At 46.5% G+C, this 14,081-nt stretch overlaps 1 protein-coding gene across 3 annotated transcripts in view; it reads left to right on the top strand.

Annotated features, from left to right (window-relative positions):
- Positions 1–14,081, top strand: part of actn1 (actinin, alpha 1) — a 161,969-nt gene that overhangs the window by 65,736 nt on the left and 82,152 nt on the right. For all 3 annotated transcript variants that reach the window (XM_014192851.3, XM_014192931.3, XM_014192775.3), the window contains exons 4-5: positions 547–633; positions 1,390–1,477. In XM_014192851.3, coding sequence (XP_014048326.1) covers positions 547–633; positions 1,390–1,477 — 175 coding nt within the window. The remainder of the gene's footprint in view (positions 1–546; positions 634–1,389; positions 1,478–14,081) is intronic.

The following is a 14,081-nucleotide window of genomic DNA, read 5'->3' as shown; positions in this document are numbered from 1 at the left end:
ACAAATTCTTATTTACAATGACGGCCTAGGAACAGTGGGTTAAACTGCCTTGTTCAGGGGGCAGAACAACAGATTTTTACCATGTCAGCTCGGGGATTTGATTTTGCAACCTTTCAGGTTACTAGTCCAACGCTCTAACCACTAGGCTACCCTGCCGTCCCAGTTTAGTTCAATGACTGTGTAACACATACACTGTGTACCCTAGCTGTGTTTTCTGAGATTAGGAGGTAGAAACACGTGATTCATTTGGGGAGGAGAGGAGCGGCAGGGTGACCTAGAGAGAGTAGGAGGAGAAGGTTCACATCATCAACAACAACATCAGAGAGCAATGACTCTAACGAGTCTGTTAGTTTGATGCTGCCTACAGAGTAGATCACCACAGACAAACTGTCGACGTATTGATCCAGACCTTCTGTAAATTAACTCAGTTGAACATTGTTATCCTTTCACCAGCAGTGAACCTGCTATACTGTTCATAAACCTATAGTGAAACAGTAAACTGTAAATGTAAATTCACACCAACATGGTCTCTCTCCTCTCCTGTAGAGATCGTCGACGGCAACGCTAAAATGACCCTGGGAATGATCTGGACCATAATCCTTCGCTTCGCCATCCAGGACATCTCTGTGGAAGGTACCAGGATGTGGATTCCTTTCTCAGTCGGCTGAGGGACTACTACTAATACAGACATTCTTCCTACTAGTGTTTTGATCTAATTAAACAAATCTTCCTTTATATGGAGACGTGACATGTTTGAGATGTTTCAGAGATGACACATGACTCCCACTCTGATTTGAAAACTCCCTACAGCCACAATGTGATTCATTCAGACTGGTTAAATGTGATTCGTTCAGACTGGTTAAATGTGATTCGTTCAGATTGGTTAAATGTGATTCGTTCAGACTGGTTAAATGTGATTCGTTCAGACTGGTTAAATGTGATTCGTTCAGACTGGTTAAATGTGATTCGTTCAGACTGGTTAAATAGAAACAGTCCAGGTTAAAGATGAGTCTTAAATGGCACCCCTATTCCCTATGTAGTGCACTACTTTAGACAAGGGCCCCTTGGGAATAGTGTGCCATGTAAGACCATGGCACAGCACATGTATTTTATTCAACCTTTATTTAACTAGGCGAGTCAGTTAAGGACAAATTCTTATTTTACAATGACGGCCTACCCCGGGCCAAACCCTAACCCGGGACGACGCTGTGCCAATTGTACGCCGCCCTATGGGACTCCCCAACACGGCTGGTTGTGATACAGCCCGGAAATCGAACCAGGGTCTGTACTGACGCCACTAGCACTGAGATGCAGTGCCTTAGACCGCTGGCGCCACTCGGGAGCCCCAACGAACTAACTTCTTGTTGATGTGTTTTTATCCACCTACAGAAACATCAGCTAAAGAGGGTCTTCTTCTGTGGTGCCAGAGGAAGACTGCTCCTTACAAGAACGTCAACATTCAGAACTTTCACATTAGGTAATATAAGGGATCTGGGTCCCATTTTACATTTACATTGTAGTAGACGCTCTTACCGAGAGCAACTCACAAGAGCTTTTAGGGTGAAGTGCCTTGCTCAAGGGAACATCGACAGATGTTTCACATAGTCGGTTTGGGGATTCGAACCAGCGAACTTTCGGTTACTGGCCCAATGGTCTTAACCACTAGGCTCCCTGAAGCCCCTATGGAAATGGGAAAGGGGGATACCCAGTCATATGGCATCCTATTCCATATAGTACACCACCCTATAGTACCCCACCCTATAGTACACCACCCTATAGTACTCCACCCTATAGTACCCCACCCTATAGTACTCCACCCTATAGTACTCCACCCTATAGTACCCCACCCTATAGTACTCCACCCTATAGTACTCCACCCTATAGTGCACCACCCTATAGTACACCACCCTATAGTACACCACTCTATAGTATAGCCTATAGTACACCACCCTATAGTACACCACCCTATAGTACACCCTATAGTACACCACCCTATAGTATACCCTATAGTACCCCACCCTATAGTACCCCACCCTATAGTACACAACCCTATAGTACACCACCCTATAGTACACCCTATAGTACCCCACACTATAGTACACCACCCTATAGTACACCCTATAGTACACCACCCTATAGTACACCACCCTATAGTACACCCTATAGTACACCACCCTATAGCACCCCACCCTATAGTACACCCTATAGTACACCACCCTATAGTACCCCACCCTATAGTACAGCACCCTATAGTACACCCTATAGTACACCACCCTATAGTACACCACCCTATAGTACACCACCCAAAAGTACCCCACCCTATAGTACACCACCCTATAGTACACCACCCTATAGTACACCACCCTATAGTACACCACCCTATAGTACTCCACCCTATAGTACACCACCCTATAGTACACCACCCTATAGTACTCCACCCTATAGTACACCACCCAATAGTACACCACCCTATAGTACTCCCTATAGTACCCCACCCTATAGCATACCACCCTATAGTACACCACCCTATAGTACACCACCCTATAGTACACCCTATAGTACACCACCCTATAGTACACCACCCTATAGTACACCACCCTATAGTATACCCTATAGTACACCACCCTATAGTACTCCACCCTATAGTACACCACCCTATAGTACACCACCCTATAGTACACCCTATAGTACACCACCCTATAGTACCCCACCCTATAGTACACCACCCTATAGTACTCCACCCTATAGTACACCACCCTATAGTACACCACCCTATAGTACCCCACCCTATAGTACTCCACCCTATAGTACCCCACCCTATAGTACACCCTATAGTACACCACCCTATAGTACCCCACCCTATAGTACACCACCCTATACTACACCCTATAGTACCCCACCCTATAGTACACCACCCTATAGTACACCACCCTATAGTACTCCACCCTATAGTACACCACCCTATAGTACACCCTATAGTACACCACCCTATAGTACCCCACCCTATAGTACACCACCCTATAGTACACCACCCTATAGTACCCCACCCTATAGTACACCACCCTATAGTACACCCTATAGTACACCACCCTATAGTACACCACCCTATAGTACACCCTATAGTACACCACCCTATAGTACAGCACCCTATAGTACACTACCCTATAGTACACCACCCTATAGTACCCCACCCTATAGTACACCACCCGATAGTATACCCTATAGTACACCACCCTATAGTACCCCACCCTATAGTACCCCACCCTATAGTACACCACCCTATAGTACACCACCCTATAGTACCCCACCCTATAGTACCCCACCCTATAGTATACCACCCTATAGTACACCACCCTATAGTACCCCACCCTATAGTACACCACCCTATAGTACACCCTATAGTACCCCACCCTATAGTACACCACCCTATAGTACACCCTATAGTACCCCACCCTATAGTATACCACCCTATAGTACCCCACCCTATAGTACACCACCCTATAGTACACCCTATAGTACCCCACCCTATAGTACCCCACCCTATAGTATACCACCCTATAGTACACCACCCTATAGTACACCCTTTTGTACCCCACCCTATAGTACCCCACCCTATAGTACACCACCCTATAGTACACCCTATAGTACACCACCCTATAGTATACCCTATAGTACACCACCCTATAGTACCCCACCCTATAGTACACCACCCTATAGTACACCACCCTATAGTACCCCACCCTATAGTACCCCACCCTATAGTACACCACCCTATAGTACACCCTATAGTACACCACCCTATAGTATACCCTATAGTACACCCTATAGTACTCCACCCTATAGTACCCCACCCTATAGTACACCACCCTATAGTACACCACCCAATAGTACCCCACCCTATATTACCCCACCCTATAGTACACCACCCTATAGTACACCACCCTATAGTACACCACCCTATAGTACCCCACCCTATAGTACACCACCCTATAGTAGACCACCCTATAGTACCCCACCCTATAGTACACCACCCTATAGTACCCCACCCTATAGTACCCCACCCTATAGTACCCCACCCTATAGTACACCACCCTATAGTACCCCACCCTATAGTACACCACCATATAGTATACCCTATAGTACACCACCCTATAGTACCCCACCCTATAGTACACCACCCTATAGTATACCCTATAGTACCCCACCCTATAGTACCCCACCCTATAGTATACCACCCTATAGTACACCACCCTATAGTACCCCACCCTATAGTACACCACCCTATAGTACACCCTATAGTACCCCACCCTATAGTACACCACCCTATAGTACACCCTATAGTACCCCACCCTATAGTATACCACCCTATAGTACCCCACCCTATAGTACACCACCCTATAGTACACCCTATAGTACCCCACCCTATAGTACCCCACCCTATAGTATACCACCCTATAGTACACCACCCTATAGTACACCCTTTTGTACCCCACCCTATAGTACCCCACCCTATAGTACCCCACCCTATAGTACACCCTATAGTACACCACCCTATAGTATACCCTATAGTACACCACCCTATAGTACCCCACCCTATAGTACACCACCCTATAGTACACCACCCTATAGTACCCCACCCTATAGTACCCCACCCTATAGTACACCACCCTATAGTACACCCTATAGTACACCACCCTATAGTATACCCTATAGTACACCCTATAGTACTCCACCCTATAGTACCCCACCCTATAGTACACCACCCTATAGTACACCACCCAATAGTACCCCACCCTATATTACACCACCCTATAGTACACCACCCTATAGTACACCACCCTATAGTACACCACCCTATAGTACACCCTATAGTACACCCTATAGTACCCCACCCTATAGTACACCACCCTATAGTACACCACCCTATAGTACACCCTATAGTACCCCACCCTATAGTACACCACCCTATAGTACACCACCCTATAGTACACCCTATAGTACCCCACCCTATAGTACACCACCCTATAGTACACCACCCTATAGTACACCACCCTATAGTACCCCACCCTATAGTACACCACCCTATAGTACCCCACCCTATAGTACCCCACCCTATAATACACCACCCTATAGTACACCACCCTATAGTACCCCACCCTATAGTACCCCACCCTATAGTACACCACCCTATAGTACACCACCCTATAGTACCCCACCATATAGTACACCACCCTATAGTACCCCACCCTATAGTACACCACCCTATAGTACCCCACCCTATAGTACACCACCCTATAGTACCCCACCCTATAGTACCCCACCCTATAGTACACCACCCTATAGTACACCACCCTATAGTACACCCTATAGTACCCCACCCTATAGTACCCCACCCTATAGTACCCCACCCTATAGTACCCCACCCTATAGTACACCACCCTATAGTACACCACCCTATAGTACCCCACCCTATAGTATACCACCCTATAGTACACCACCCTATAGTACACCACCCTATAGTACCCCACCCTATAGTACACCACCCTATAGTACACCACCCTATAGTACACCACCCTATAGTACACCCTATAGTACACCACCCTATAGTACACCACCCTATAGTACACCACCCTATAGTACCCCACCCTATAGTACACCACCCTATAGTACACCACCCTATAGTACACCACCCTATAGTACACCACCCTATTGTACACCTTATTGTACAGGCCCATTGTGTCAACAGTAGTGCATGACATAGGGAACAGGGAATAGAATGGTAACGTTCATGGTACCCGAAGACTGAGAGGGTTTACAGCCAATATACCAACGGTGTGTCCCAAATGGCACCCTATTCCTTATGTAGTGCTATATTTTTTTATTTTTATTTAACCTTTATATATATCTAGGTAAGTCAGTTAAGAATAAATTCTTATTACAATGACGGCACACACCGGCAAAACTCGGACGATGCTGGGCCAGTTCTGCACCGCCCTATGGGACACCCAATCACGGCCTGATGTGATACAGCCTGGATACTCTGGTTCCTGGTCACAACCCTATTCCCTATATATAGTGCACAACTTATAACATGGCACCCTATTCCCTATATATAGTGGACAACTTATAACATGGCATCCTATTCCCTATATAGTGGACAACTTATAGCATGGCACCCTATTCCCTATATAGTGCACAACGTATAGCAAGGCACCCTATTCCCTATATATTCCGTTTACATTTGACCAGAAATGTAGTGCACTATATAGGCAATGGAGTGGCATTTGGGACTGAACCGAGGCCTCTGGGAGGTTTTTACAGGCAATGTGATTTGAATAGACCAAGAGTTAAACGATGGCAGTTAAAGATCTGAGGATGGCCTCAGAGCAGAGTCAGGCAGGCCTCAGAGCAGAGTCAGCCCTCAGAGCAGAGTCAGGCCTCAGAGCAGAGTCAGGCAGGCCTCAGAGCAGAGTCAGCCCTCAGAGCAGAGTCAGGCAGGCCTCAGAGCAGAGTCAGGCAGGCCTCAGAGCAGAGTCAGCCCTCAGAGCAGAGTCAGGCAGGCCTCAGAGCAGAGTCAGGCCTCAGAGCAGAGTCAGGCCTCAGAGCAGAGTCAGCCCTCAGAGCAGAGTCAGGCCTCAGAGCAGAGTCAGGCAGGCCTCAGAGCAGAGTCAGGCAGGCCTCAGAGCAGAGTCAGCCCTCAGAGCAGAGTCAGCCCTCAGAGCAGAGTCAGCCCTCAGAGCAGAGTCAGGCCTCAGAGCAGAGTCAGGCAGGCCTCAGAGCAGAGTCAGGCAGGCCTCAGAGCAGAGTCAGCCCTCAGAGCAGAGTCAGCCCTCAGAGCAGAGTCAGGCCACAGCAGTCAAGCCAGAGGATGAGGCCTGCGTCGGAAATGGAACCCTATTCTCTATACAAGGCACTACTTTAGACCAGTCAAAAGTATTAAGTAGTGCACTATATAGGGAATAGGGTACGATTTAAATTAGAGCACTATATAGGGAATAGGGTATGATTTAAATTAGAGTACTATAGAGGGAATAGGGTACGATTTAAATTAGAGCACTATATAGCATGGCACCCCATAGGGAATAGGGTACGATTTGGGACGCAGGCAGGAACAGAGCAAGCCGCCTCTGAGTCAGACAGGGCTAATAGAAAACAGAGCGGTGCTGAATGCAGATTCCAGACAGAGCTAACAGAGAACAGACAACTGAGATGTTACATACCAGACTGATGGGGTAGAGGAGGGAAGAAGGGGGAAGGTGAGGAGAGAAAGGGAGAGGAGGGAAGAGGACGGAAGAAGGGGTGAGGAGCGGGGAGGGGAGAAGGGGAGAGGAGAGGATGGGAGGGGGGATGTGAGGGGAGGGGAGAAGAGAAGGGGAGAGAATGGAAGGAGGGGGATGAGAGGAGAGGGGAGGGGAGAAGGGGAGAGGAGAGGATGAGAGGAGGGGGGATGAGAGGAGAGGGTAGAAGAGAAAGGGAGAGGAAAGGATGGGAGGAGGGGGGATGAGAGGAGAGGGTAGAAGAGAAGGGGAGAGAAGGGGAGAGGAAAGGATGGGGGGATGAGAGGGGAGTAAACATTGTCTTTGTACAGTGTTGTAACAATGTGCAAATAGTCAAAATACAAAAGGAAAAATAAATAAACAAATATAGGTTATATTTACAGTGGTGTAATTTTGGGTCAGTCACAGTGGTCAGGTATTCTGCCACTGTGTATTCTCTGTTTAGGGCCAAATATCATTCTAGTTTGCTTTGTTTTTTTTTGTTAATTCTTTCCAATGTTTCTCATGTAATTATCTTGTAGTTTTCTCATGATTTGGTTGGGTCTAATTGTGTTGCTGTCCTGGGGCTCTGTTTGTGTTTGTGAACAGAGTCCCAGGACCAGCTGGCTTGAAGGGATTTGTTTCCAGGTTCACCTGTCTGTGAGGTCTTTGCTATGGAAGATTTGAGAATCGCTTCTTTTTAGGTGGTTTTAGATAGAATTGAATTGCTCTTTCCTGGATTTTGATAATTAGCGGAAATCGCCCTAATTCTGCTCTGCATGCATTATTTGGTGTTTTCCATTGTACACAGAGGATATTTTTGCAGAATTCTGCATGCAGAGTCTCAGTTTGGTGTTTATCCCATTTTGTGAATTCTTGGTTGGTGAGCGGACCCCAGACCTCACAACCATAAAGGGCAATGGGTTCTATAACTGATTCGAGTATTTTTAGCTAGATCCTAATTGGTATGTCCAATTGTATGTTCCTTTTGATAGCATAGAATGCCCTTCTTGCCTTGTCTCTCAGATCATTCACAGCGTGGTGGAAGTTACCTGTGGTGCTGATGTTTAAGGTTGACCTTGGCCGATTAATTAGGGACGATTTCAAGTTTTCATAACAATCGGTAATCGGCCTGTTTTGGACGCCGATTATGGCTGATTACATTGCAATCCGCGAGGAGACTGCGTGGCAGGTTGACCACCTGTTACGCGAGTGCAGCGTCAAAATGACCTTGTGGCTGCAATGAGCCAAGGTAAGTTGCTAGCTAGCATTAAACTTATCTTTTAAAAAACAATCAACCTTCACATATCACTAGTTAACTACACATGGTTGATGATATTACTAGGTTAACTAGCTTGTCCTGCGTTGCATATAGTCAATGCGGTGCCTGTTAATTTATCATCGAATCACAGCCTACTTCAACTTTGCCAAACGGGTGATGATTTAACAAAAGCGCATTAGTTGCACAAATGTACCTAACCATAAACATCAATGCCTTTCTTAAAATCAATACACAGAAGTATATTTTTTTAAACCTGCATATTTAGTTAAAATATATGAATGTTAGCAGGCAATATTAAACTAGGGAAATTGTGTCACTTCTCTTGCGTTCAGTGCAAGCAGAGTCAGGGTATATGCAGCAGTTTGGGCTGCCTGGCTCGTTGCGAACTGTGTTTCTTCCTAACAAAGACCGTAATTAGTTTGCCAGAATTGTTCATAATTATGACATAACATTGAAGGTTGTACAATGTAACAGCAATATTTCGACTTAGGGTTGCCATCCGTTAGATAAAATACGGAACGGTTCCGTATTTCACTGAAAGAAAAAACGTTTGTTTTCGAGATGATAGTTTCCGGATTTGACCATATTAATGACCTAAGGCTCGTATTTCTGTGTGTTTATTATATTATAATTAAGTCTATGATTTGATATTTGATAGAGAACTTAAAATACACCAGCAAACACACACAGGAGAGAAATCACCCCACTCTTTTGATTGTGGGAAGAGTTACTTAAGATTTAAATCTTAATAAGTAACTCTTCCCACAATCATAAGAGTGGTGAGATTTCTCTCCTGTGTGTGTTCCCTGGTGTATTTTAAGTCTTACTCTTCCCACAATGTACGAGTCTGCTGTTAACAATAATGCAGATGATTTTCCCACGGTTGCTGTTGACGCATATTTGGTAGTTATTGGGGTCAAATTTGTCTAAAGCTTTGTGGATTGGGTTGATCAGTTCTTGGTTCCACATATTGGGGAAGATGCCAGAGCTGAGGATGATGTTAAAGAGTTTATGTATAGCCAAATGGAATTTGTTGTCTGTATATTTGATCATTTCATTGAGGATACCATCAACACCACAGGCCTTTTTGGGTTGGAGGGTTTATATTTTGTCCTGTAGTTCATTCACGGTAATTTGAGAATCCAGTGGGTTCTGGTCGTCTTTAATAGCTGATTCTAAGATGTGTATTTGATCATGTATATGTTTTTGCTGTTTGTTCTTTGTTATAGAGCCAAACAGATTGGAGAAGTGGTTTATCCAGACATCTCTGTTTTGGATAGATAATTCTTCGTGTTGTTGTTTGTTTAGTGTTTTCCAATGTTCCCCAGAAGTGGTTAGATTCTATGGATTCTTCAATCACATTGAGCTGATTTCTGACGTGCTGCTCCTTCTTTTTCCGTAGTGTATTTCTGTATTGTTTTAGTGATTCACCATAGTGAAGGAGTAGACTCAGGTCTTCTGGGTCTCTATGTTTTTGGTTGGATAGTTTTCTCAATTTTTTTCTTAGGTTTTTGCATTCTTCGTCAAAACATTTGTCATTGTTCATTTTCTTAGGTTGTCTGCTTGACATTTTTAGATTTGATAGGGAAGCTGAGAGATCAAATATACTGTTAAGATTTTGTACTACCAAGTTTACACCTTCACTATTACAGTGAAGCGTTTTGTCCTAGAAATTGTCTGGAAGGGATTGAATTTGTTGCCTAAATGTTTTTTGGTAGGTTTCCACACTACTTTCCTTCCATCTATAGCATTTCTTAATATTATTCAGTTCCTTTGGCTTTGATACCTCATGATTGAGTATTGCTCTGTTCAGGTAGACTGTGATTTTGCTGTGATCTGATAGGGGTGTCAGTGGGCTGACTGTGAACGATCTGAGAGACTCTGGGTTGAGGTCAGTAATGAAGTAGTCTACAGTACTACTGCCTAGAGATGAGCTGTAGGTGTACCTACCATAGGAGTCCCCTTGAAGCCTACCATTAACTATGTACAGACCCAGCGTGCGACAGAGCTGCAGGAGTTGTGACCCGTTTTTGTTGGTTGTTTTGTCATAGTTGTGTCTAGGGGGGGGGGGGCATATGGGGGAGGGAATACTGTCACCTCCAGGTAGGTGTTTGTCCCCCTGTGTGCTGAGGTTGTCAGGTTCTTGCCCAGTTCTGGCATTTAGGTCGCCACAGACTAGTACATGTCCCTGGGCCTGGAAATGATTGATTTCCCCCTCCAGGATGGAGAAGCTGTCTTCATTAAAGTATGGGGATTCTAATGGGGGGATGTAGGCAGCACACATGAGGACATTTTTCTATGTTGAGATAATTTCCTTATTAATTTCTAGCCAAATGTAAAATGTTCCTGTTTTGATTAGTTTAATAGAGTGAGTTATGTCTGCTCTATACTAAATTAGCATATCCCCTGAGTCCCTTCCCTGTTTCAGACCTGGTAGTTTGGTGGATGGGACTACCAGCTCTCTGTAACCTAGAGAGCAACCAGTGGGTCATGCTACTCTATACCACCTGGTAGTTCGGTGGATGGGACTACCAGCTCTCTGTAACCTAGAGAGCAACCAGTGGGTCATGCTACTCTATACCACCTGGTAGTTTGGTGGATGGGACTACCAGCTCTCTGTAACCTAGAGAGCAACCAGTGGGTCATGCTACTCTATACCATGTTTCTTGTAGGATGACAATGTCTGTATTTCCGATTTCTTTGATGGAGTCCAGGTTCCTGTCTATCTCTCTCTCTCTCTCTCTCTCTCTCTCTCTCTGTTTCTATCTCTCTCTCTGTCTCTCTATCTCTCTCGTTCTGTCTCTATATCTCTCTCTCTGTCTCCCCCCCTTCTCTCTCCTGTTTTACTGGCACAGTGGCTGGCTGTGTGTGATCTAATATGCTCCTCAGAGACTGATCAGACCTGGCTCTATGGACACCAGCCCTGACTCAGAGACTGATCAGACCTGGCTCTATGGACACCAGCCCTGACTCAGAGACTGATCAGACCTGGCTCTATGGACACCGGCCCTGACTCAGAGACTGATCAGACCTGGCTCTATGGACACCAGCCCTGACTCAGAGGATTAGAGCTTGTTGTGTAATGAGGACAGGATGGATGTAGAGATCATCTTTCACGTCATATGGAGTAGATTATCTGACATGGAAATGCTTAGTCTTCTGGAAGGATGGACAGGGAGGGACAGGGAGAGACGGGGAGAGAGACAGGGAAAGAGACAGGGAAAGAGACGGGGAGAGACAGGGAGAGAGACAGGCAGGAAGAGACAGGGAGAGAGACAGGAAGAGAGACAGGGAGAGAGACAGGGAGAGAGACAGGGAGAGAGACAGGGAGAGACAAGGAGAGAGACAGGAAGAGACAGGAAGAGACAGGGAGAGAGACAGGAAGAGAGACAGGGAGAGAGACAGGGAGAGAGACAGGGAGAGAGACAGGGAGAGAGACAGGGAGAGACAAGGAGAGAGACAGGAAGAGACAGGAAGAGACAGGGAGAGAGACAGGAAGAGAGACAGGGAGAGAGACAGGGAGAGAGACAGGGAGAGAGACAGGGAGAGACAGGGAGAGAGACAGGGAGAGACAGGGAGAGACAGGGAGAGACAGGGAGAGAGACAGGGAGAGACGGGGAGAGAGACGGGGGGAGAGACGGGGGAGAGACGGGGAGAGAGCGACGGGGGGAGAGACGGGGAGAGAGCGACGGGGGGAGAGACAGGGAGAGAGACAGGGAGAGACAGGGAGAGAGACAGGGAGAGACAGGGAGAGAGACAGGGAGAGAGACAGGGAGAGACAGGGAGAGAGACAGGGAGAGACAGGGAGAGACAGGGAGAGAGACAGGGAGAGACAGGGAGAGAGACAGGGAGAGACAGGGAGAGAGACAGGGAGAGACAGGGAGAGAGACAGGGAGAGACAGGGAGAGACAGGGAGAGACGGGGGGAGAGACGGGGAGAGAGACAGGGAGAGAGACGGGGAAAGAGACAGGGAGAGACAGGGAAAGAGACAGGGAGAGACAGGGAGAGACAGGGAGAGACAGGGAGAGACGGGGAGAGAGACAGGGAGAGAGACGGGGAAAGAGACAGGGAGAGACAGGGAGAGACGGGGAGGGAGACAGGGAGAGACAGGGAGAGACGGGGAGAGAGACAGGGAAAGAGACAGGGAGAGAGACAGGGGGAGAGACGGGGAGAGACGGGGAAAGAGAGAGAGAAAGGGAGAGAACGAGAGGGGGTGACAGGGGGAGACAAGGAGAAAGAGAGAGATAGGTAACTTACTTATTATTATTACTATTATTGTTATTACTATTATTGTTATTGCTATTATTATTGTTGTTGTGATGTTGTGATTATCATTCCAAATAGTAGTGGTATGGGTAGTAGGGTGATGGTAATGATAGCAGTGTAGTGATGGTGGTGGTGGTAGTAGTGGTATGGGTAGTAGGGTGATGGTAATGATAGCAGTGTAGTGATGGTGGTGGTGGTAGTAGTGGTATGGGTAGTAGGGTGATGGTAATGATAGCAGTGTAGTGATGGTGGTGGTGGTAGTAGTGGTATGGGTAGTAGGGTGATGGTAATGATAGCAGTGTAGTGATGGTGGTGGTGGTAGTAGTGGTATGGGTAGTAGGGTGATGGTAATGATAGCAGTGTAGTGATGGTGGTGGTGGTAGTAGTGGTATGGGTAGTAGGGTGATGGTAATGATAGCAGTGTAGTGATGGTGGTGGTGGTAGTAGTGGTATGGGTAGTAGGGTGATGGTAATGATAGCAGTGTAGTGATGGTGGTGGTGGTAGTAGTGGTATGGGTAGTAGGGTGATGGTAATGATAGCAGTGTAGTGATGGTGGGGTGGTGGTAGTAGTGGTATGGGTAGTAGGGTGATGGTAATGATAGCAGTGTAGTGATGGTGGTGGTGGTAGTAGTGGTATGGGTAGTAGGGTGATGGTAATGATAGCAGTGTAGTGATGGTGGTGGTGGTAGTAGTGGTATGGGTAGTAGGGTGATGGTAATGATAGCAGTGTAGTGATGGTGGTGGTGGTAGTAGTGGTATGGGTAGTAGGGTGATGGTAATGATAGCAGTGTAGTGATGGTGGTGGTGGTAGTAGTGGTATGGGTAGTAGGGTGATGGTAATGATAGCAGTGTAGTGATGGTGGTGGTGGTAGTAGTGGTATGGGTAGTAGGGTGATGGTAATGATAGCAGTGTAGTGATGGTGGTGGTGGTAGTAGTGGTATGGGTAGTAGGGTGATGGTAATGATAGCAGTGTAGTGATGGTGGTGGTGGTAGTAGTGGTATGGGTAGTAGGGTGATGGTAATGATAGCAGTGTAGTGATGGTGGTGGTGGTAGTAGTGGTATGGGTAGTAGGGTGATGGTAATGATAGCAGTGTAGTGATGGTGGTGGTGGTAGTAGTGGTATGGGTAGTAGGGTGATGGTAATGATAGCAGTGTAGTGATGGTGGTGGTGGTAGTAGTGGTATGGGTAGTAGGGTGATGGTAATGATAGCAGTGTAGTGATGGTGGTGGTGGTAGTAGTGGTATGGGTAGTAGGGTGATGGTAATGATAGCAG

This window comes from Salmo salar, chromosome 01 (assembly GCF_965601325.2).
Source record: "Salmo salar chromosome 01, fSalSal1, whole genome shotgun sequence".
Taxonomy (NCBI): Eukaryota; Metazoa; Chordata; class Actinopteri; order Salmoniformes; family Salmonidae; genus Salmo; species Salmo salar.
This window is presented reverse-complemented; position numbering and strand designations above follow the sequence as displayed.